The 20245-nt window shown below is 33.8% G+C and overlaps 2 protein-coding genes across 16 annotated transcripts in view; both read left to right on the plus strand.

Moving 5' to 3' along the window:
- LOC100182833 (transmembrane protein 150A) overlaps positions 1-2087 on the plus strand; it is a 10546-nt gene extending 8459 nt beyond the window's left edge. For 12 of the 13 annotated variants that reach the window (XM_026834886.1, XM_026834884.1, XM_026834891.1 and 9 more), the window contains one exon: positions 1376-2087. In XM_026834886.1, coding sequence (XP_026690687.1) covers positions 1376-1555 — 180 coding nt within the window. In that variant the 3' untranslated portion in view covers positions 1556-2087. Of the gene's footprint in view, positions 1-1005; positions 1041-1375 lie in introns of all 13 variants that reach the window. The other variant, XM_026834885.1, reaches the window with a different exon arrangement.
- Positions 2088-4824: 2737 nt separating this feature from the next.
- On the plus strand, positions 4825-20196 carry LOC100185197 (disks large homolog 5-like). Of its 3 annotated transcripts, none has more exons than XM_018812302.2 (35): positions 4825-4944; positions 6128-6363; positions 7682-7812; positions 7957-8075; positions 8314-8378; positions 8588-8721; positions 8816-8900; positions 9035-9276; positions 9537-9663; positions 9909-10394; positions 10618-10686; positions 10808-10862; positions 10988-11055; positions 11213-11333; positions 11530-11745; positions 11955-12052; positions 12344-12438; positions 12599-12718; positions 12902-12956; positions 13097-13212; positions 13447-13580; positions 13928-14087; positions 14325-14375; positions 14692-14860; positions 15066-15174; positions 15377-15509; positions 15829-16029; positions 16344-16502; positions 16782-16952; positions 17217-17322; positions 17699-17925; positions 18204-18321; positions 18512-18627; positions 19032-19147; positions 19408-20196. In XM_018812302.2, the coding sequence occupies exons 1-35, from the start codon at positions 4914-4916 to the stop codon at positions 19521-19523; spliced, it is 4755 nt and encodes a 1584-aa protein (XP_018667847.1). In that variant the 5' UTR covers positions 4825-4913; the 3' UTR covers positions 19524-20196. The 3 variants fall into 3 exon arrangements, with proteins under 3 accessions (XP_018667847.1, XP_018667848.1, XP_002122134.1); XM_018812303.2 differs by having other exon boundaries at positions 10991-11055; XM_002122098.4 differs by lacking the exon at positions 14325-14375.
- The last annotated feature ends 49 nt before the right edge of the window (positions 20197-20245 follow it).

Raw genomic sequence — 20245 nt, forward strand, 5'->3', positions numbered from 1 at the left:
ATCCCAGTATGACACAGGTTTCGCTGATATACTAGACACGCCGGCGTTGTGGCAAAGCGGTTGACGCCCCTGCCACAAACCCAGAGGTAGTGGGTTCAAGGCTCGTGGCCAAATTGCCGTTTACAATAAAGTTTTAAAATTACCTGTTAAAATAAGAGTGTATTTTTTCAATCCCTTTTAGTTACGTGGTAGCTGTACACCAAGATGGCATGGCAAACTTTATTGGACTTCTCAGTGGTGTAGGATCAGGTATAGGACTCGTTCTGGTGGCGTCGTTTCAGGTGAGTGGATTTACATCGATGAATCTTAACCTAAACGAAAATACATTACGCTGCCGTATGTAGCTTAGTGTAGTGGTTAGCGCGCATGCATATGAGACGAGGGTTGTATGTTCAAGGCTCGCCGTTGCCACCATTTGTGGTATGGGAAATTGCAATCCTTTCAATTCACTCACGTTTATCCATGCGCTAAAGTTTACCCAACCGTGTTATACATACCTAAATCCTCTCCACTTAAATTTATAGTTTAAATATGTTCCGATTCTACACTACGTTGGCATGGGTCTTGCTAGTACTGGCCAACTAATCTTTGGGTGGTGTGTGGTTGCCGTATCTTACCAACTGGCGCCTAAAGTACATGGATTCTGCATCGTCTATTTCAGAGTTGTGGTCGCCTCAATCTCTACTCTGCTGTGGACTCTGTGTATCCTTTTTACGGAAACAAAAACGCGCCGCGGTAACATAGTGTTTAGCGTACCTGCCTCTAGCCGAGAACATACAGCTTCGAGGCTCGACGCTGCTACCGCATTATGGGCGTATATCTCTTTAAGTTGGGCACTAAGCGGCAGTAGCTCTAATTCATTGGTCCCTTTTATGGGTTGTCTTACTTGTCAGCCATACATTAAACCGTTTTAGTTAAATTTCACCCGCTTCTAACTATATCGAATAAAACTAAATGCCGTGTTACGTTTTTTGTTGGGTTTTCCTATAAACTGCTTGTCTATAGTTGTGATATCCCTATGCCTCGTCCAACTGCAGCATGTGAGTTTTATCTATTGTAGGCTATAGTTTATTCTGTACTATTTGTGTTTGCTTTATGTTTTGCACGAACTAAACGACTATAAACTCGTTTTTGGATTTCTAAATGAATGTCACTTATTTATCCTCGCGTGGCAGTGACATTCGTTATAACACGGGTGTCCTGTTTCATACTCCACGTGCGCGTTTATGAGTTACCGCAATGCAATATTTTAGGATCATTTGATTTTATTCTTCCTAATTAAAAAAACACAATATAGGCCTACATCATACAGTCTGAACCTATTAAAAGCTGCAATTAAGCGCATTGCCCAATAATGATTTATTCTGTGTTCTAGGACCCGGCGTACCCCAAAGTTCTATTCTCTGTATCAGAATGGGCTCTAATGCTTTCTGAGTTGGTGTTCGTTTGCAGTACTTCATACGACTTTTTACAAATTCGGTCGCTTGAGTTAGACCTGGGTATAACTGGACCGCATTACATTGAGGTTCCTGGTCAAAATGGCATTCACAGATAGATTAAAGGACGCAGGACTATGCTTAACTGTTGTACACTGTGGTACACACGTGTATCTAAATGCTAAAGTTTGAATTTCAACTAAGACGACTTGGTATCCGCTTGTGGATAAACTCAACGCGTCAACCGCCATTCAAAGTTTAATTATTTTGGACTTAAATGTCTGTAGGGTACTTATGGATATCCCAGAAAGCTCTTTGGGGTTATACTGTTTTGAATTGCTTGTAAACGTGATCGTAACTTACCAAAACGAATTCTCGGCAATGATTTATGAATTTGATATGTAGGCTTATTTGTGCTTGTAATTTGCACGACTGTAGTCGGTGTTCTGTGTGAAAAGTGCAAGAATTTTAACTGTATGACAGTTCGATCTTTTTTGTCAAATGGAGATTATTTAAAAAAAAAACGTTTAATTTCAAAGCAAATTGGGAGGTTTTTATTTTAAATAGAAACATCACGATCAGAAATAAACGAACCTGATTGGCCGCGTAATAGGGGAATACCCGTATGCTAATAAAGTCGGTGAAGCAGAACTGAAAGTTTGTTTGCGAAGTTGCGGTTAAAGCAGAAAAACAAAAATTTTGTGTTGTTTTTGCAATTTTCTTTGTGTGAAAACAGCTAAATTATGTATTAAAATGAACTATGGATTTAGTTTTACACGTTAATAGTATTTAACTTGTAATTTTGGTTTCTAAAAGGTAAAATTTATAAAATAAAAAAGCCGACTGTTTAAAAATATGAACGCATTTTGATTTTACCAAAAATATATACTGATTTTACTGAGTAAGTAATCCGTAGCCCTAAAAAACATTTTAATATTGTTTTTATCTGTGCTGATTCAGGTGCAATTTAAAAATCAACTGCAAATAAACGTTTGTTTGTGTAGTCACTTATTTAAAGAATAAATTGTAAATTTATGTTTACATGTATTAGCATGAAGTTAGAAAATAGTAGTATTAGTCTGTATGGATGGTTTATTGCTAAAATATCATTTTTTTCCTTTATTATTTGTTAACTTTGCAGTGTGTGGTTACTGAAGTATTGTAATTGTGATATAATCTTGGCTTAATAGGTTTACATTAAATTCTAAAAAGAATTTGATCTAAATAAACGATAATTTCTTGCTCATGTGGCGATAGCGTTAATTTTACTTCACTATTTTTCGACAAGACTAACTAACGTCATTTAGCGATAAATAATATTACATTAAGTATAATCTATACTACAAACATACTATCTTCTGATATGATATACATTGGTAACTTATTAACTTCTAGTTATATTGTGATGTTTCAGACTATTTGGACTTTGCTACTGATTTACATAATAGTTTAGACCTTGTACCGAGGCATTTAATGCTAAGTAATTTAACAAGTTCAATTAAGGTTAAACTCGTGTGTTTGTGTATCATGTTTTCACATCATAGAATAGGTGTAGAGTGTATAGCCGTGTTGTGTATATCATACCCACATGCTAACTCATTTACTTTTAATATGTTTGATTTTTGGCACAAAGTAGAAACATATATTCATGCACTAGTTATAACACTATTAGTATTAGTAGTAACTATATTCTTTATCATACTGTAAAAACACAGTTTAAATTAATTACATGGCTATAGCACAGGTGTAATAAGAAACAATTAATTTGAAACTAATGCAGTTATTGATTATAATATAAGAGATTTTTAAACCTAGCAGTTTATCCTTTTGCTATTGTACACTAATTACTAATTCCACTTAATTAGATGTCTCTTACATAATGACATCATGTACCATCCTTTAAATTGGTTTTGTATGTGCGTTTGCAACTTAGTGTTACTTGTTTTGCTTTGCTGGTATAAAACTGGGCAATTGTTTGGGTGCACTTATCAGTAGACCATGTGTCTGGTGTATGTAAGAAATTACTCATGGTAAAACTTGACAGTAAACATGAGGTGTTTGAATACACCATGTGTGTCTAGTGTATAAGAAGACACCTATGTTATAACTTGACAGTGAGCATTAGATGTATGAAAACACCATGTGTCTGGTGTATAAAAACCCCTTTATTTCAACATACATTGCACTACACACAGTGTAGGTCCATGCTGTCTCTTAAGTAACTGGATATGGAAAACTTTAATCCTTATTTCCGTTTCTATTGTACCTTACACAAAACACAACGGGTGGCATGTTTTGTTTTACTGGTAGCCAAGCTATTAAGTTTCACTATCTCAACCAGCGTGTAGGTACTTGTTAAACTATAGCCTTTCCAGCTGCCAGGTTTTGTTAAGGCTTGACCACTACAAAAGTCTAGGAAACCACAGTCATTTGTGCTATTTTTATTAAGAAATATAACATAGGCACCGAACCTGGGGTGGCAGGGTAGGCAGGTTTACTCTGGAGTTTTCTGTACCAAATTAATAAGTAAACATTACAACAAATCAGTTAAATTTGTTTCATAGTAATGTGCGTCTAACTATCCCTGCCTGCATTTAAAAAATTGGAGTATATTATGTGGCATGTGCTGAAGTATAATATAGCAGTCCAGCAGACTGTTTATAACTGGTTATAAGAGTTCATGCAAAATTCATACCATATAGATAGTTGTGTAAATACATTTTAAGAGGCTGAGGTCTAATCTCCACAGCTTAGCTAACCATATGTTGCCATGATTTGCATTTGTTCCTGTTAAATATTTGTTCTATTGATTTATATGATTGCTTTTGGTAGGCATGGGACCCTGGGCCAATTTGGATTAGTTATTATATATTAGCACAGTACTGCCTTTAAATTTTCTGACAATTTTCACTTTTTTGTATATAAAGATTACTTTTAGTTTGATTTTTGTGTAATTGTGTGTGCACTGCAGTAGGCTATATGGACAATGCATTTTCTAAAAACAGGGTATTTTCTAAAACAACTTAAAAACATTGTGAAAATAATCAAATAAAATAGACAGATAATAAACATGACAAGAAATAACTCAAATTCCAAAAACTACCAACTTTTTTAGAATTTTGTTTACGAAATTTAAAAAAGGTGTTGCCAGATTAATCTTTATTTTTTAGTCAGGCTGTTGTTTTTAAATGGCACCCTACTCACTGGCAGCACTGCACTGTTAAACCTGTATGACTCTTTTTGTTGCCTAAAATAGGTTTATGGGCCACCGCATATATAAATGATTACCTCTGGTTTGGTTACAAGTGAAAAACATTGACTTAGTTTTCACGGGGCCATAATTTTGTGGTTTCGGGTTATTGAGTTTTATAATCTTCTTGTTTTCTAGGTTTTTAGACACCTGTTTTGTTCTGTAAACTGATCTCAAAAGCTCCGACTTATGGCAATCTTTTAACCTGTCTGGTTGAGCTAGACATCATGAGTTTAATAGCGGCATTGAATAATGAAGGTAAGTGTATGTCAATACGACAGTTTGCTATAGATTAATAAGGGCGTTCTGTTAGCTTTTCTGTTAGCTTTTCGTCAGCGTCAATTGACATATACACCCGCGCCTGTATGCCATTGATTTTACATGGTGGGTTTTATAATTGGACAGAGCCCAAGTTCATATAGTGGCCTTGTATGTTCAAGCACTGGCTGTATTTGCTCTGTGCTTCAGTCTGTCCCGTCAGCGTGCGTGTTGTTTGTGCCCATGTTTTTCTGTTCAAGTGTCGGCTGAAGAGACCCACTTAGTCAACTTAGGACTAGGCAACTAAAGCAATGGTTCCAGCGTCGAAAATCGCGTTTTTTTGCTCTATGTCTATTCAGACAAACGAAACGGTAGAAAGAAAAAGAAGATTGATTAGATAGTCTGCTTTTGTACTTAATTAGTTGAATGAGCTTATTCAATAATTTAAAATAGGTTGTTTTTTGGAAAGTTAGATAAAATGTATGTTATTTGAAAGAAATAGAAAGTGAAATTTATTTTAATGTGAGTTTTATAGTAAGTCAGAACGGAAGTGTTTTATTACAGGTTCTAGTGTGTTAGATGCATGTTTATGCCCTCCTATATAAACAGTGTATTATGTATCTTACTTTTTTACTTAACTAAGTAATTTTTCGATTGGCCTACTTAATATAAACTAGTTTGCCAAAGTATATATTGTTACTATTGTTTAGTATTACACTATGTGGGCAATAGAATTTACATATTTTTCTGCAATTTCTCTTCTCTAGGCTCTGCTTTTAAGTTATTGGTTCTAAATCAGACATGGTTTTATAATAAAAGTGTGGTAGGAATGACTTATAACATTAAGGTACATATTTCAGTTGTTTATTAGAACTGCAATTAACCAATTGTAAATTAATCATTTTTTTATGATCTGGTTCATGGCACAGTGGTTAGTGAGTCTGCTTCTATTTCAGATGTTACAGGTTCAAGTCTTGAGGCTGTCGCTATTAACATTGACATATGTGTCTTTGGGCATGACACTTAACTGCAATTGCTCCAAACTAGTTGTCCCTCATGGGCAGTTTAAAATTGTCATCAATACATTAAAACAAATAAAAAAATTCTTTAAAAAATTTTAACAACTGTCATTTTAAATCAAATTTATCCAGTTTTTAATTTCTTGACATTTGTTTTTTCTCAGCTCAAAACAGTGATGCCTCCGTTGATTTAAAGCCTAGTGTTTCCCCAACCCTCGTGCTCAATTTAAAAAGTGAGGTGGCAACACTGAGGCAGCAGCTTGGCAAGCGAGAAATGGAGCTCTCGGAGCTTGCATCTGTCCACCAGGAGATGATAGAGCAGCGTTCGATGGTGGAAGGAGAGCTGGAGGTGATGAAGAAAAAGGCGCTTGAAGCAGACGCAAAACTATCGGAAATAAAGGTAAAGTTTTGGGCATAATTTTTTTATTTCTGCTAACTTTAAATATTAAACTTATAAAATTTTGAAATATTTATGTGGCGAATGGCGATGTCCTGAAATACCCATAATAGTATGTCCTGAAATGATGTTTTGGGCGCTTATCTAAGCATGGCAGCAAAAATTAAATCTATGAATGCAGGTTTTTGTAGCAGATTCCTCAAATAAAACTAGTTAATATATTTTTTAATATTCATCTTCAAAGGTAGTTGTTATTTTCCATACATTTGCATATTGACTAAAATGTTGTCAAAATCAATGCTGTGTTTCAATGATTTGCTAAACCTACTCTGAAAAGGTTGGTTCAGTAAGCCATAATGCCTTATTAAAAAGTTTCGAATATTTTAAAAAGTCAGTAAAACAGTTTTTGTTCTGTTTTTTTATACAAATTTTTTTGAAGGTTGATTTTTAATGCTGTTTTTTTTTATATATATAAGTCAAAACATCACATAAAAAATTAAATTGTAAGTTGGAATTCTGCATGAAATTGCTTTGAGATTTTTTTTACGTATTTTTTGAAGAGAATCGTTTTAAAGCGATTTTAATAAATTTTTAAATTTACAAGCTTTTTTACTTTCTAAAAACTCAGTAAATGTGTTGATTTGTTCGCTACCTTTGCCAGGAAATGGCCGTGAACTTTGGCCATTACAGCAGTCAACATGACTTAATGTTTGTCTATGGTATACGTGTGCCTTGTCGAGCTATAGCTTGATTATTTTGTCAGCATGCTCTTTTATCGGATCACGAGTCACTGTTTGAGTGTATGTTTGTTTTAGAGTCTGGCTCTCTCTACCCAGCCCCTTATGCGTATATTACTAACGATACAGTTGATTATTAATTTTAGGGAACTCGAGTATTGCATATTATTGTATGAAATGTGGTGTGTTTTTGTAGTTTTTTAATATTATAAAAAAAATATTATACAAATTTACTGTAGTAGTAAAAAAAACACAAATTTATCATTTAAAAAAAAAAAACCTAAAATTTTAGCAGTAATACATAATATTAGTTTGCATTGAGATTTTGTGCATAAAATTGTTGGTGTAAATTAAAAGGTTAAGCCTAAGCTATACTCTTTTATAAGCATGCAAGTGTTACCATGTCTGCAAAAGCTGGTGTACATACATCCCTTATGTAATGGTTTGGTGTCTTAGCTCAGCTGCAAATTTTGCAACATAACTCCAAATTTATAAATGAAGTGTTTTTTTTTCTATGACATATTTTTCCAAATTTTGATAAAAAGAAAGTAAAATAAATCTAAATTTCTAACGTTTTCACGCAGGCTGAATCTGAGGCAGCTATTCGACAAAACGCGAACGACAAGCAAGAACTTGCCATGATAAGACGACGGTCGTTAGTAGGAGGGGGAGGTGGTCAAATTATCACACAGATGTATGAAACAATATTAATGAGGTAAACATCATATTTTCTGCCACTTTTTTGGCCAAATTTAAAAAAAAATAATTTTATACCGATTTCAAAATAGGATAAAGACTATAGTTTAAAAATATTTTTTGTGAAATTTTTTTGTTAAAATTAAAAACATAAATTTTACAGGTACGAAAAGCTTAATTCGTCACACGAGGAGCTAAGGAGGCGTATAGTGGAAGAATGCGAGAAAAAGGCAAAATTGGAAAAGCAGCTCGAAAATGCTCGGAAATATGACCCTCCTATTGGTATGCTGTGTTAGTTATCCTGAAGACCTCACCCTCATAGAATACAATAGACTGGAACCAATAAGCCTACATCCCGGGTCTCAGGTGTGCCTAACTGAAGACCTCACCCTCATGGATTAGAATAGACTGGGACCAATAAGCCTACATCCCAGGTCTCAGGTGTGCCTCACTGAAGACCTTACCCTCATAATAGACTGGAACAATTAAGTTACATAAGACATATATATTTAAACTCTAGGTGCAGAAAGAGACTCCCTACTGCGACAGGCTCAAATAATGAACGAAAAAATAGAGTCGTTAATGGTAAGTTTTCATAGACATAATATTTTTGAATTTTTAGCAAAATCTGGGGTAACATCGTATAATGTAGTTAAAAACACAAACTTTTTGTTTACTTCTGCATTTGTAAGGTACATTCATAGTCATCAAACATAGAAAACCTTATATGCACCTAACAGCAGGGTAATATCTGTTTTGGTGTACTTTACTATAAAAGTTTTTTGCGTTAACAGCGTGATTTAACGCGTGTTCGTGAAGAAAGGACGATGGTTAAACGTGAATATTCACTCGTTATGAGCGAAAGAGACGCGGTACATAAAGAAATGGATAAATTACAAGAAGATTTGATCGCGAAGCAAAAAGAATGGTAAGTGTATTGAAGTGCATACTGTTTATTAAAGGTGTTTTTATCAAACTAATTTTAGAACCACAGCAAACATTAAGTTTTGTATTTATTTCAGTGAACAAAACACCAAGGAAATACAACAGTTAACTGCAGAAAAAGACTCATTAAAACATCAGTTGTCAGCCATGCAGCCTGGTTCTGTAAGTATAACTGCTAAGATTTAAGTGCTATAAATGTGACTGGCAAAAATAACATTTTTGATATATTTTTCTAAAAATTGTTTTTTTCTAGTTTTTGCATTTCTAACCCAAATCTTATTTTCACACATACCCAGTCCAACACATTGGACATCTTGAACCTCCAGCAAGAGCTTTACGCCGCTCAGCGTGAGCGTAAGCAGGCACTGGTTGAAAAAGACGCCCAATTGCGCGAAGCTTACAATGCGCGCCAAGCGCACGAATTGGCTGTGGAAACCGTGGAACAAATATCTCGGGAGCGTGACGCACTGACGACAAGTCTTGAACGAACTAAACAGGAATTACAAGATGCACTTAATGAGGCCAAGGAATCGCGAAGGTAGCATGAGTTAATGATTTATATGATTAGAATTGATCATTTATGTGCATTTTATGAGTAATATGATACTTTTATAAATAGTAAATACCATTTAAGTATTTAATATAAAAATGTCGTCTTATTCATAAAAAATGATCCTTATTAAAATATATATAAAACTTTTAATACATTTTATATAATACAACAGTTTTTTATTTAAAAAATCTGTAACTTTTTACTGCCCCCAAATGTATCGGGCACTTACCTCTCTACTGCCTCAGGTGGCGAGAAATTGCGTTTTCGGAGCGCCACAAACTCCGCTTAGAATTGGAAGAAAGTAAGAAAGTTTGTGATGAGGTGACGGCAGAACGAGAAAAACTCGTCAAGCAACTTGAAGAAGCTGTTAAAGTGAGCGTAAAAAACCTGGGGCGACAACTTTAATGAAAATCAAATCTGTTTATTCCTTATTTTTCTCACAAGTTAGAACCAAGAAATTGAGATATTTTTTAAAATACAAACAATTTTCAGTTTTTAAATTTAATGATAGAGGGAAAGTTACAGCCATGGTAATAGCCTGCTAAAATTTAAGCGTTTTGTTAATTAATTTTATTTTAATCGAAATATTCGTTCTAAATATAAGATTTCTATCTTAGGAGCACGACACGACTAAAGAAACGAAAAACAAAATTCTCAGTGAGCTACGAGAAATCCAGACTCGTGTCGAGATGACTCAGCGAGAAAATGCGCATAGTCATGACTCGGCAATCGACGCAGGCGAATGGGAAAGTAGTGAACACCCATCAAATGGTGGCGCTGTTCGCCTGCGTAAATTCGTCACCGTTTTGCCACACGGTGCCAGTGTAGAGCCAGGATGGTACGTTAAAAACTGCGAATCTGGTGCCGTTGCCCCTGGTGATCGTATCGTGGCTGTTAATAATGTTTCTGTGGCTGATAAAACACTTTATGAGGTCCGACAAATGGTTGCTTCTGGCAACACATGCTACGTAGAGCTGAGTCGGGCTTTTTGTTACGAGTCAGCGAGTAGGGATGAGAATTTTGAGGAAATCGTGACTCAACAGCACCAACTAGTGAGTGATTGGACACCGGAGCCGAAACCGCCCGTGCGGAAAAATAACGCGGTAATTTGAAATTTAGTTTGCTGTTGTTGCTGCATGTTGTAATACAAGTAAATATCTGTTCTGGTTAAAAATGTTGTCTTAAATTGGAATCACAAAAACCAGGCAGTAATTTGAGATTTGTTCATTTATGGTTTATTCAAGCACTTTTACTAATTTTGCGGCCGATTGATTTTTATATAAATAAATACCTGTTCTGGTAATAAGAATATTTTTATTTTCCCAGCATAAACTAAAGGAAGAGAAAAGCCCATATAATGGTGTTTCTACTCCGAAAAGAAAATCCAAAGAAATGGTAAGATTTCCATGAATAAACGGCTGCTGTCTGACTAGAGCCTAATTTTTAATTCACAGAATATGTAATTTTGTTTTTTTGTAAAAATATTATTAAAACTTTAAAAATATGTTTTTAACAGATTCTTTCGACTGAAGAAGAAAATCTGCTGAGTCACAATCCATTCTCCATCACTGGTGAGAAGCATTTTGCTGACTCATTCTTTAATAATATGGCTTTGCATATTTAAGCATGACCAACTAAGCCTATTTTAATAGTTGATAGTTTACTTAACGACGTATTTACGTAACTTTCCCCACAGTAGGTCAACAACATACACTTGCGCATGATTCTCTTACAACTATTGTGACCGCTTCTAAAAAGAAAAAGGTAAATATATATATATATATATATATATATTTTGTTATATTTCTTAACCTGGGTAAGATTGTAAATTTATCCTGAAATAATTATTAATAACATTTTTGTTTCAAATTTCGTGTGGAATTTTTAGTTTTTCCAAAAAAAGTACTGCAACTTTTTTTAGTTTTTCTGGCGGAGGAAAAAAAGCAAGAGTATCGCTGGCACTTCATCCTCTGGAGGGAGCCCTGGAGGCACGTGGCCGAGGTTAGATAGTCCCCCGTTATCGAACATCATTTCTACTGGAGGTGGGTACCTTATACACATTACATACTTGGCAGATATATTTTTGTAGTTTAAATACCTCATGGGAGGTAATGTAAGAGGTTCCTGAAATGTCATTTCACTGAGCTGTATTTAAATTTTTTCAACAAAATACCTATTGATTACCCAATAAAACTTATAATTTTACTTTCGAAACAAAATGAAATAAAACTTTTTCAGCTCGACTTTCGGTTTTCAACAAAAAGCGGAATCGACCTTCAATTTCATCCACCACTTTCACCCCACCTAGCGGCCACAGTGCCGGCCACACCCCTCCCACTGCTTTACGAGGTCACACTTCGCCGACTTCGACACGTATCCCATCTAGCCCCAGCTCTCCATCACCACCAAGTGGTAGTTTAGCCTCAAATTCGCTGCCGTCTCAAAGAGAACCAGGTATAAAATAGAAATAATATAAAATGAATATACTTTTTTTTTAAATAATAAGAAATGCTTGTTTTTTAATATTGAGTTTTAAAACTACACGATAAAATATCAATTTATCAAATATACAGTAAACTTAACTTGTAAGTTTGGTGCAGAATGTTTTTATGGTTAAATTTCTAATTTTTTTCTATTTTAACAAAATTGATTCCACCCCCCAGCGCACCAGGGCCACACACACTTCCGTAGTGCAACTCATAAACCCGTTCGCCGTCGACGACCTGTGTCAGCCCCCATGGGGGAAAGGGTGCTTACCCCTGTGAGTATAAATTTATACAAATAGTATAAATTTTAGATGATAAAAATACATTACAGACAAATAGTGTTTTAACCTAATTGACATTCTGCAAGTAAAAAATCAGTTTCAGGAAAAAAAATTGGAGTTGAGACATTTGTTAAGCAAGGGGTTTTATTTGGCATTCTAATGACAAATTAAAATTCAGTTTTAATAAAAAAGTTGTTCTTGAAATCGGTCATTTTTATGAACGGTAATATTATTTTATGGGATTTAAGAATTTTAGTTTAAAGTTGTCATATTTCATTGTAACAGTGGCAGGGCAACGCCATGAACAGCAACAACAATAACACTGTGTATCCCCTGCATGCAAAGCAGCAGAGGCCGCCAGAGAGCAAAACCACTGAACCGTAAGATAAAATATAGTTTATACGGTTTTTAGAAAAAATATTTATTAAATTTTTAAATTTTTGATAATTTTCCAATATATTATCATTTTTTTGTTAAATTTTAAATGTTTCAAAATTTTATAATATTTTATGATTTTTGTTATTATATTTCCATTTCCAGCCCTTCCTCGTCAATTCTCAGTGTTCAACCATCCATGACCAAAAATGATTCGTATTTATTGGACCAATCAAATTCAAACATCTCCAATGACTTGATACTCGTACCCTCACCAGCAGAAAGGTCAAAAATCCTATTATTTTTTTAATTTATCATCCTAAAAAAAATTATCGATAAAAAAAAAATTACCAAAAGTTTTTTAGAATAAAATTTGTTTTTATAAATTTTTTATTTTGATGTTTCTATTTAAAAAAAAATTATCATATTCTATTTTTTTAAATTTTTAACCTGAAATTATTTTTGCAGGACCAGAGTTAGATACAACAGACAACAAAGTGTGCCCGAAGCAAGCCATCTAAAAGTAAGAATGAGAGTTTAATAGCCACCAAGTTATTGTCCAAAACAAAAGCTGTCCGAAAATTGTCTGAAACAAATTTTCCAATTATTTGAAAAAATGAAACGAATAAAAATGTTTTAACAATAATCATTATGACATCACAGACAAACGGGACCAACCTCTCGGCTTCTCTCACCCCATCCATTTCACCCCCAAGTCACCCCGGGGCTTCCCCTCGACCCAGAAGTTCATATTCTTTACCCCGTCCAGACCCAACAAGGTATTTATAAAGAAGAAAAATCGTTTTATAAAAATTACATTTTTTTTTATTTTTTTTAAGAAAATTTTATTTTTTTTGTTTTTTTGAAAATAATATTTTTGTCATTATAAATTATTATTTTGCATTTTTTTTAATATTTTTTAAACTTAAATTCAGGGGTTCGGGAAAAAAAATTCAGGATATATAAGTTACTATATCTCCCTGGCAACTTATAAGTAACCTATATTCCCCCAGTTATAGAACAGCATTAAGTGTATCATCATATACAAGTTCTGACACCTCACGCAAAACCCGAACCATGGATTGTAAGAGAATAAGAATTCCTTCGGAGGCTTCTGTGGGCATTAAACTTAGTGGATCAGAAAAAGGTGAGAATTTGTAGAATTTTTTAATTTTGTTATTTTTGTGTTTTTGTTTAAACCCAAATGTTAACTTCCTTTTTAACCTAAAGCATAAACCCTTTAACCCCAAAATAAAAAAGTACTTTCATTTTATCTCAGATTACCTTTTTTAACCCTTTAAATACAATGTATCCCCTTTCTAACCCCAAAAATATTCCATTATACCCCTTTTTATACCAGAAAACACATTTTTTAAAAAGATTCTAAAACTCCCAATTATCCCATTATAACCCTAAGTATACACCCCCATTTTAGTCCGAAACCCAGTTACCCCCAAAAACTCATCACCCCAATTTTAACCCCTACTACCCCAGGTTCAATCAACTTATCATCGGATCGTAGCACCCCCGTTTTATTTACCCATCCCTTCACCCTTGATTCCACCATCGTAATCGGGGCGTCACCCCCCACTAACACCGATCCATCAGTTAGTTCGTTGTCCGTTGCTTCAAGTTTATCAGCTCGTAGTAGAAAGTGAGTTATTTACAAAATGTTATTTTTTTAGTGTTTTTCTTCATTTTTAAAGAAAATATTCGTCAAAAGTTATTTTTTACAGAAAAAAAGCATTTTTTCTGCGTTTTTATTGTTACTTTCTTGTATATGTTATGTCTAATTTTTTCCTTTTTGCATTTTCTGCGTTTTTTTGGACAAAATACTGTATTTGTTACTCGTTCTGCATTTTTTATTCTAAAAATCTGGTCAAAACTTCAGACAAAAGAATTCAAAAGTTCGACGCAGAAAAACTGTTCTAGTTTTATGCAGGTTTGCTGTCATTGCTTAAAACTGTGTTTTGATTTTTTTGGTAGATTTTACAACATTGATTTAAAAATAGATTTCAATTAACCATAGTTTTGGTTTGCTGTTTGAAAATAACACAGTTTTGACTTTTTTTTTATTTTAAATGTATTAAAAATTTTACGTGTACAATTTTGTAACACTTTGTACTGTTTTTTTTTCGTAAAAAGCAGTATTTTAATAATTTTATTTTACTTTTTTTCAGTAATGAAAAAAAAAACAATATGAAAAAATCAATATTTTTTTATACATTAAAAAAATAAAATCCCCTTTTGGGTCACAGGCCCCCAGTTCCAAACGACCCCCGCTATGTTAGCATGATTAAGGGTACGGACCCCATTGGTATCTCGATTGTAAGCGGGGGTGAAAACGGGGGTATATTCGTGTCGAGACTTACTGAGCATAGCCTCGCAGCAAAAGCTGGGCTTGAATATGGGGACCAACTTCTTGAGGTAAACAAGTAAAAAATATGTCTTATTCTTAGAGAACACACTAGAAATGTGCAAAAAATAATGTTTTTCAGTAAAAAAATAAAAAAATATGCTTCTTTGGTAAAAAAAATTAGACTATATTGTTGTACTTAAAAAAATAATCAAAAATGGGCAAAAAATGTTGTTTCTATATTTTCAAGCGTCGTATATTATTTCTATGCCACAGTATAATGGGATCAATCTACGGAGTGCGAAAGAAGACCAAGCGAGGGCGATAATGAGCCAAACACAACCTGGCGATATGATCACGTTCCTGGCTCATTATAATCTTGAAAGTAAGAACCTGTATTATGTTTGGTCTGTATTCTATTTTTGAGAAGCCCTGGATTTAGACTAAGTTTGCTAATGACTGAACCAACTGTGTTTTATATGTCTGGATTCCTATTTAAAAAGGCCATTTTCAGAAACGAGTTTTATTTTAACAAATTTAATCCGTCTTATATTTAAAAAAACAATATTTTTTAACTTTTTCCCCAGAATACAAAAACAGTATCGAAAGCAATTTATCGGACACCCTTGGAATCAGTCAACCGAAACATGACATCATAATATCGACCAATGAGGAACGAGACGAAAGAACGATCACCCCCGATGCCACCCCTCGTGCAAGGTGATATTTACCCCAATATAGAAATGTCTGACCCCCATTAAATACATTCCTTGATATTTTCCCCTAAAACCCTTGTTTTACCCTCAAAAAAATGTCATTGTTATACCTATTTCCAAATACATACCTTTGCTAAATTGGAAACCAATACCAATATTTTACCCCCTAACTCGTTATTTTACCCCCAACCCCACTTTTAATAAAATTCACCCCTGTAACAACAATTTTCATCCAATTTTTTAATTATACTTTTCCACATTTTACATGATATCTAAACAAAACTTTTACCCCACATTCTAACTCTAATTTCGCCCCCTTTTAGCCCCCACGTTGAGCAGACCCTTCAATCGCAAACCCTTAGCGAACCCCGCTTTGTATTCATGAACGGGGGTTGCACCCATGTAAAACTAATAGGGGGGAACTCACTTGGTATATACGTGGCTGCAATTCAATCAAACGAAGACACTCTTACTCCCAACACAACTGATTTAAGGATTGGCGACAAAATATTGGAATATAACAGGTTTATTATTCATTTTATTTCCTCATTTTTATTTGTTTTATACATAATATTTATTTTTTATAAGTTTTACCCGTTTTTTTTTACCAAGCAAAAAAGTGCGTTAACAAATTATTAAAAAGATCAGATTTAACTAATTTAAGAAATCTTATCCATGTTTAAAAAATTAAACAAAATATTCATTTTATTGCAAAAATCTTGAAATTTGGTTTTAAAATACTTTTTCCTTTTCAGTTTTCTTTTAAAAAAACTGATTATTTGTGCATTCAAAAAATATCAAGTAAATATTTTGGTTTAAACTATTTTTTTCGTTCCAGTTTGCGTTTCACGAACATAACATTAGAGGGAGCTTCAATACAACTTGCGCAGCCCGTTACTAGTTCATCATTACGTGTGGTGTATGAACCAAATAACTTTGAACGAATATTTAAATCCCAACTTACAAGCGAACCACAGGGTGATCATTTCTATGTCAGGTGGTTTTAAGTTTGTCTTCATTTTTTGTGTCATTCTCTGTATGTTTTTATCCATTTTAGGGTATTTTGTGTGTTTGTTTTTGCTATATTTTGTGCAATTATTGAGTTTAGGTAGTTTTTATTTTTACTTTTAATTTTTCTGGTGTTTTAATTTTAAGTAATGTAGTTATCTTCATTTATTGTGTCGTTTTGTGTGCATTTTTATAACTTTTTACTTGACAAAAAAGGAGTTTTTGCTTTTACCCCAACAAATTTTAATTTTATATTATTTCCATGTAGAGCACTTTTTGACCACATGGTGGAGCGAGAGGGATTGCTTCGTTTCACTCGTAACTCCATCTTATTGGTCGATAACACTTACCCTGATTATTCCGTCGGCCAATGGCTGGCTTGGCTCGTAGATGAGGAAGGTCAAAGGTCAAAGAGAGGTCGCATACCAAGCAAACTTGTGTGGGTGGAAATTTATTAAAAAATGATTTTTACAATTTTTTTTAAATTTCTGAACAACTTTAATTCATGTTACCATACAGAAAAAATGGCATAATTTTTTTATTAATAAATAGTCCAAAAGCTCTTCATTTTATTAAGATTTGTTACAAAAATTGTTAAAATAACAATTTTTTTTTTAATAAAAACAAGTGACAATTTATCTTATCATTTTATTAGGTTTAATATTTATAACTTTTTCTAATGTGACGGCAAATTGTTCCCCAGAATTGAGAAAGACCGTGAGATCCTTGCTTTGGACGACGTAGCCTCATATACGGGGTCGAGCTCTGGCAAGCGGCTTAGTGGGTCTGGGAGAAGAAGTTTCTTTAAGGTGAAAACAACTAGTGGCTACTAGAGAGTATTTTTGATTTTTGGAGATTTTCACACTTCAAAGTTGCATTGACTTTTCCGCCAAAAAATAAAAAAATTAAATAAATTATTTTCCCCAAAAAATATTTTTTACGACTCTAGATAACATGATATCTATTAGAATTATAATATTGCCAATTCAAGCGGTGAAAATATTTTGTTTATTGGTTTAAAATAAGTTGTAGCATAGCTAGGGGTAATTTAATGTCATATTGTGCGTCTAACTTTCCCTGCCTCCCCTGCATTTTTAACAGTTTGGTGCCTATGGGTTGCTTTTCTGTCAAAAGAAGATATTAATTTATTAAAACAATTATTATATGATATCTAAAATACCACAGCGTCGGAAACCTCATCGTAACTCGTCGCGGTCAAGCGGCGACGTACGGCTACAAAAATCGCTCAGCGAAACTTCTATTGAATCTGTCGTCGAATCTGAACACTTGGGGGCGTACCAGGTCGTGGACAAACACTCTAGCGCCTCCAGGAGGCCGGTAATTGTCTTTGGACCCCATTCGTCACTTGTGATCGAGAAATTGGCACGAGAACATACGGAAATGTTTGTTAAGTGAGTTTTCATGGAAATCTTATATATTTATATGGAATTCTTATGGAATTTCAAGTTTTCATTATTTTTAATATATAAACTTTTCTTTTTTCTGGATCATAACATAAATTTGAATACAGAAACAAAGATTAAACTAATTTAAACAGCAAAGAAAAGGAAGCTGTCAAAAACCTGAAGCAAAAGACATTCTTTGAAAACATTTTATTTAATTTCCTTATTTTTAATCATTTCTATCAACGTGTTCTTGTGTTGTTTTAATAATCATTATGACATCATAGATGTAGCACAGAACAAATGAAGAACGATGGTCACGGGTCAACGATCATCGAAAGTTATACTCAGTCAAGTGGAACACTCGTTTTAACCGAAGATATTCTTGTTCGAACAATGAAAATGGTATTGTGATGTCATAGTTGCTCTTATAGAAATGTCATATGTGAAAATTATAACATTTTTTACTAATTATATAGAAGAATACAAAAAAAAATTTTTGAATTAAAATATACCAAAAAAGAGAATACCTAAACATGAAAATGGTATTTTTTGAAAATTTTACTGTTTAGTTACTAACATAGAAATCTTATAGTTTCCGGACCGACATGTTCTTCTTGAACTTTCCGTTGACGCGGTCGACCGACTTCATTCACTTAAGATTTATCCAATCATTGCGTTCGTGAAATTTTCTTCAGCGAAAAAAATCAAGTATGTTTGGCATTGTGAAGTTTTACTTATTGTTTTTACTCTTTAGTATATGACATGCATTTTATTCTACGTGGGTGAGGTCCATGTCGAGAAACTAGAATTTCATTTATTCATTCATTTAGGCGAGACATATTGAAATAAAAAGGAAAAATCTTGAAAACAATTACCCACAAAATTCGTACGTGGTAACTTATAAGCTGGCACGAGGTGTATGAATCAGAAAGGCGTGTTATAACGACTGTGTTGCGCTTGTGCATGGATAAATGAGACATAGGGCAAAAAAATGGGGCAACTGTAGCCTAAATCCTAGGACCCCTGACCTGCTACACCATAGGACCTCACCCTTATAGAATATAATAGAACAATACAAAAAGTTAAAGAACTAAAAATATGTTATTTCATAGGGAAAGTCAGGACCGTGTAATAGGCCGTGATAAATTATCTTTGAAACAATGTAAAGAAATTATGGACAAGTCAAACACCATTGAAAGAAAACTTGTGTCAAAATATTTTGGGACAGGTAATTTTGCTTGTTACTGCTTTTTATTTGTTTGTAATTGTTTGATTTTTGGATTTAGAAACAGTTTTTTTTCTGATTTCTTTCAAAAAGAATTTTTATTGCTAATATTACACAAAGTGTATGAAACAGAACACCCGTGTTATAACGACTATAGTTGCCCCACCACATGAGGATAAATAAGTTACATTTATTCAGAATCCGTTTTTTACTTAGATATTTTGCATAAATTCCAATTTGTTTAACTAGCATTTATATTACAGTGTTAGTAAATGGGGGACAGTCAACTACAGTTGCAGTTAAAGTGTCTCAGATTGTTTCGCACGAGCACACCAAAGTATTATGGCTACCAGCAACTAACAGCCCGCTTAACTATTAATTAAAAATACCTTGGTTCAAATATTGTTGCAAAATTTTTTTTATGATTTTAGGTTGTGTCATGATATTTTGTGATGCCATAGGCGCCAAACCTGGGGTGGCAGGGTGGGCTGGCTTGGCTGAATCTTTTACACTCAGAATTAAATAGTAAACATTACTACAACCAAAAAATATTTCCTAAAAATGTGTCAGACTATCCCTGTTTGGTGTCTATGGTTACAATCTAGTCTTTGTTATACTATTTCTATTTTCTCGGGCCAAAAATTCTTCAGTATGTGACAGACTGTGCTGCTTTGCTACTCTAAAGTGGTCACTTTTTTGTGGCGTCGCATTTGGTCATAAACGAATACTGTGCTGTATCTAAAGACTATCATCTTACCTTGTCCTGTCTCCGCAATGCATTTTAAATGTTTTTTAAATGGTGCTTCACTTTTCAAAGGTTACCCTTCTATTTTACATATTCTGGGGATTTTTCCTCAAAGTTGGTGCTTTTTACCTAAAAATGGAATCTTTTTTGACAATGTCTTGTATACTTTTGCTGTAGACCAAATCGGCTGTTGTTTTTTTTTCTTTTTTTCGAATCGATTTGTAAATTTTGCGAAAAACTGTCACGCTTCTGGTCATTGTTAGAAACACTTCCCTGTGTGACGTAATAAAGAGCACTGTGCTGAAAATCCGCCGCGTGGTGGCGGTAGAGAGTTGGAACAAGATACGTTAAGAGGC

Source organism: Ciona intestinalis, chromosome 6, assembly GCF_000224145.3.
Source record: "Ciona intestinalis chromosome 6, KH, whole genome shotgun sequence".
NCBI lineage: Eukaryota > Metazoa > Chordata > Ascidiacea > Phlebobranchia > Cionidae > Ciona > Ciona intestinalis.